Source organism: Agrilus planipennis, unplaced genomic scaffold (assembly GCF_000699045.2).
Source record: "Agrilus planipennis isolate EAB-ADULT unplaced genomic scaffold, Apla_2.0 scaffold89, whole genome shotgun sequence".
Classification (NCBI taxonomy): domain Eukaryota; kingdom Metazoa; phylum Arthropoda; class Insecta; order Coleoptera; family Buprestidae; genus Agrilus; species Agrilus planipennis.
Genome location: NW_020439079.1, coordinates 569,033 through 573,598, shown reverse-complemented (window position 1 = coordinate 573,598; position 4,566 = coordinate 569,033). Strand labels below are relative to the sequence as shown.

The 4,566-nt window shown below is 33.6% G+C and overlaps 1 protein-coding gene across 1 annotated transcript; it reads left to right on the top strand.

Annotated features, from left to right (window-relative positions):
- The first annotated feature begins 253 nt into the window (after nucleotides 1–253).
- LOC108734609 (eukaryotic translation initiation factor 3 subunit B) lies at nucleotides 254–4,310 on the top strand. Its single transcript, XM_025977325.1, has 7 exons — nucleotides 254–442; nucleotides 721–1,223; nucleotides 1,421–1,653; nucleotides 2,133–2,490; nucleotides 2,844–3,321; nucleotides 3,677–3,979; nucleotides 4,106–4,310. The coding sequence occupies exons 1-7, from the start codon at nucleotides 307–309 to the stop codon at nucleotides 4,198–4,200; spliced, it is 2,106 nt and encodes a 701-aa protein (XP_025833110.1). The 5' UTR covers nucleotides 254–306; the 3' UTR covers nucleotides 4,201–4,310.
- The last annotated feature ends 256 nt before the right edge of the window (nucleotides 4,311–4,566 follow it).

Genomic DNA, 4,566 nt, shown 5'->3' with positions numbered 1-4,566 from the left:
TTTCCTTTTTGAATTAATGGGGTCCCTAAAAAAACTCGCACAAAAATCGAGGACAAAACGAAATACGTAAAAATTGTAGTTTTATAATATTTCAAATTTGTAATAAAGAAACTCGATTTTTACATTTTTTAACTGTCAGATAAAAAACATTATGTGAATTTTATTAATTTGTATTTAAGTATTTTGTTATATTTTTAAATAATTGTTATGACTAGAGTAGTATTAATTTTGAAATGTAGACAGGCGAAACGCACTTGCGCAATTCTAGTTTTCGTCCACTCTGCAACCTAACCATAGCTAGTCAACATGGCGAAAAAGAAAGTTGAGGATAAAAATAACCAAAACAGTGATAGTACAAAATATGACGGTGATACTTCATCTACGGATGATGAGCCAAACTTTAGTGATCCTGAGGGATATGTGGACGATATCACCGATGAAGGTATTTATCTAAAAAAAGTTCAATATTGTCGGTCTGGCAAGTGCCATGTGTCATACTTGTCAATTTTTCTTAAATAAATTGATATAAAGTGAATATTTTAAATGTCTCAATAATGGCTAAGCATTTACTGGATATTGCTTTTTATGTTATAATATTCGTAATCCAGTTTTTGTTAAAATAGGGGTAGTTCCTAATTTTAAGGTTATATTATTCTCTACACTAATTGCTTATTGTCTCATTAGGTTTTAGTGATAATCATTTTACTTATATGTTTTTAGAGTTACTAGGAGATATCTTAAAGGATAAACCAAAAGAAACTGATGGAGTAGAAAGTGTGGTTGTTGTAGATGGGTGTCCTCAGATAGGACCTGAACGTCTTGAGAAGTTGCAGAGTGTTGTTAACAAAATATTTGGCAAATTTGGCGATATTGTTAACAGCTACTATCCTGTAAATGAAAAAAATCAGACAAAGGGTTACATATTTTTGGAATATGCCAATCCACAAGATGCAAGTGAAGCCGCAAAAATGATAAACAATTATAAATTGGATAAACAGCATACATTTTTGGTTAATTTGTTCAGTGATTTCGAGAAATATGAAAGTATTCCTGAAGAGTGGGAACCACCTCAGCCTCAACCATATAAAGGTCAAGCAGATCTCACTTATTATTTACTAGAGCCTGACGCTTATGATCAATATTGTGTTGTAAAAGCACAGGAACAGTCTGTTCAAATTTGGCAGAATACACAGCCAGAACCTACTTTGGTAGAAGATAGACAGGTAAGAAATTTATTTACTATTTTGTTATGTAATAGTGCAAAAGTAGAATTAAATGTTCTGTTAATTTTCAAAACTTTCAAAAACATTTTCTTATGGACTCTATTGTGTATTTTGAATTTAGTTGACTGCTAAATAACTGATTTTATTCTTGATTGTTTTAAATTTATAGATTACTTATTTATTGCTTTTTTGACTAGCTCTGGACGCACACTTATGTGAAATGGTCCCCATTGGGTACTTTCCTTTCTACTTTCCACAAGCAAGGTGTGGCACTTTGGGGTGGTCCCAACTTCAGCCAGTATAAAAGATTCTCACAAGTAGGTGTACAATTCATTGATTTTTCACCCTGCGAAAAGTATTTGGTTACATATTCACCTCAAGGGGATATTCATAACCCAGAACAAAAGAAAATTATCATGTGGGACATAAGGTGAGCATATGTACTTTTTGTAATATTATTTTTAAAATAAAAGGCATTATTTTGCGTATGATAAATTCTGTTGTATTCTTTTATCATTTAGAAGTTGAAAGATGAATTTTTACATGAACTATTAATTATCTGTTTTTTGCTATTGTGATTATTAAAATGAAGACACGCCCTTACACAAGCCCTGATAATTTGCTGATAAGAAATTAAATTGTTTTTATCAGTTATACGCTCAGGGGAAAATATAAAGTGCATGGTCCTGTCCAAGATTTGTCACAACATGATACTCTTGCGTATGACCTTTGCTACATTTGTAAAAGTTATTTCCTAAAAGGGATGTTAATTACACAATAATTATGAAACATCTTGTAATTTTATTAATAAAATAATCAGAGTAAGGAAGAACGAGAATACCATGATTATCATTGTTTTGACTGTTTAGTAACATAGTTAGTTTAATAGTTATTTGTTCTTTTTTTAAGAACTGGCCAAGAAAAACGTTCTTTTAATCCCGAAGGGCCGTCTTCATGGCCTATGTATCGTTGGTCCCATGATGATAAATATTTTGCCAAAATGGGTAACGATATGTTATCTATTTACGAGACACCGTCGTTCGGTCTTTTGGACAAGAGATCGGTAAAAATACCCGGTATACGCGATTTTAATTGGTCGCCAACTGATAATGTCATAGCTTACTGGGTCGCCGAAAATAAAGATGTACCCGCAAAAGTTATAGTCCTCGAGATACCAAACCGAACCGAAATTCGTGCCAAAAACCTCTTCAACGTAGCCGATTGTAAGATACACTGGCAGAAATCTGGCGATTACCTCTGTGTCAAGGTAAGACTTTGGGAAACATTTTTTAATCAAAAAGATTTTGGAGTAGGCTTAGCATTCAAAATTCTTGTTAATATGGACCTTAAAACTGGCGGATTTTTACTGAACTTTTGATAAAAGACCAAATACGCTAGGAATTAAATAAAATTACAGAAATGCTTAATAATCAAATAATAAATGCATTTTGTTCGTAGAAATATTGTCCCACCTTAGGTCGACAATCATAATAGTAAAATATTCCTTATTCTTATTGAAACCAATTTTAATTTAATGATTTTATATAATATTATATTGGAATGATAAGGTTTTGAGATTTATTCTACATACGTAATCTAAACGTTTAATTTACTTTTTAGGTCGATCGATATTCGAAAGTTCGCAAGGAAAAGAACGAAACAAAATATTCAGGTCTTTACTACAACTTCGAAATTTTCCATATGCGCGAAAAGCAGATCCCGGTCGATAGTGTGGAGAGTAAGGAGCCGATTCAGGCGTTCGCATGGGAACCGGTCGGTAACAAGTTCGCGATAATTCATGGTGAGTCGCCGAATATCAGCGTGAGCTTTTATGAAGTGAGACAGGGTCAAACGCCTGCTCTCCTCAAGAAGCTCGAGAAAAGGGCATGCAACCATCTGTTCTGGTCGCCAAATGGACAGTTCATCGTGCTCGCCGGTCTTGGTTCGAGTAGCGGAGGTTCGCTTGAGTTCGTGGATACTCACGATTTCATCGTCATGAACACGACCGATCATTACCAGGCGTCTGACGTCGAATGGGATCCTACAGGACGGTACGTCGTCACCGGAGTCTCCGTTTGGAAGACCAAAGTAGATACAGGTGAGACATAGCTACTGATATGCTTTTAAAGATTTACTTTTCTTTTCATGTCACTGTTTTGAAGACTGATATTTTTATTATTCAGTTTTTTTGATATAATAAATGTGACATATATTAGTTTGAAGATACGAGGGAGGATTATTTTAAGGTTTGTTAATCGTCTGCGATACACTTCAAACATTTCCTGTTTTTTGAATATGCACAACTGATAAAATTAAATTTCTCATGCGAAGTGGGATTTTTTTGCGTTTTAAACATTGTAAATTTATTATAGTTTTATATTATGGATTTTATTGATCTCCAGGAGTAACTGTAAATGTGTAAATAAATGTGCGAATATTTGTTTTATTTTAAGGATATTGGATATGGTCGTTCCAAGGTAAGATATTGAAAAGAGTGAATTTGGAGAATTTCGCCCAATTGTTGTGGAGACCTCGCCCGCCCACGTTGCTCAGCGAAAAACAACAGAAAGAGATAAAGAAGAACCTGAAGAAGTACTACTCGCAGTTTGAGAACAAAGATCGTATGCGACAAACCAAGGCGTCCAAGGAGCTTATCGAAAAGAGGGCAGCACTTATGGAAAAGTTTAACTCTTACAGGCAAAAGAGGATCGAGGAGTGGGAGACTCAGAAACCACGGCGTTTAGAGCTTAGAAATGGTGAGAACTTTTTAAAATTATCTTCTACACCTTTGTTACTCTATTAAGTGATATGTCATTATTATTTAAGTTTACTTTTATTAACTAATTTTAATTGTATATTTTTTATTTTATTTTTTTACACAGGTATCGACACCGATGAATTAGAAAACGACAGTCAGAACTTAGAAGAAGAAGTTGTTGAATTTTTCATTAAGGAAGAAGTAACTGTCATCGACTGAGCTTCATTCATTCAAAGTGTATTTTCCTTGTGCGTTTCTTGTGTAAAGGTTGCAGTACACAAGAGACGTTTCGTTAATTTTCGCGTCTTTATCAGGGCGATATTGTGAAACACAACCGTAGATCGGTTGCTCCTCAACTTAAACTCTTCGGTGTTTTATTTTCGACCTTTTAATAAAAATTTGGACACGTACACATAAATAAATAATATTAACTTGTGTAGATTCAGTGATTGCTTCATTTAATTAATTACTTTTGTATTTAACGGTTATTTACATCTCAGCTAATGAGGGTTGTTGTAAACGAATTTGATTGCAGAATGTGGTTGGTTAAAACCTTTAGCTGTTTTATAATTATAATAATTAATA

What these genes read in the sequence shown, in the direction of transcription:
- LOC108734609 (XM_025977325.1), top strand. Translation starts at nt 307, where the DNA reads ATGGCGAAAAAGAAAGTTGAGGATAAAAATAACCAAAACAGTGATAGT. An exon ending in CTTTGGTAGAAGATAGACAG is followed by an intron (nt 1,224 to 1,420) that starts GTAAGAAATTTA and finishes TTTTTTGACTAG; the next exon opens with CTCTGGACGCACACTTATGT. An exon ending in GCGATTACCTCTGTGTCAAG is followed by an intron (nt 2,491 to 2,843) that starts GTAAGACTTTGG and finishes TTTACTTTTTAG; the next exon opens with GTCGATCGATATTCGAAAGT.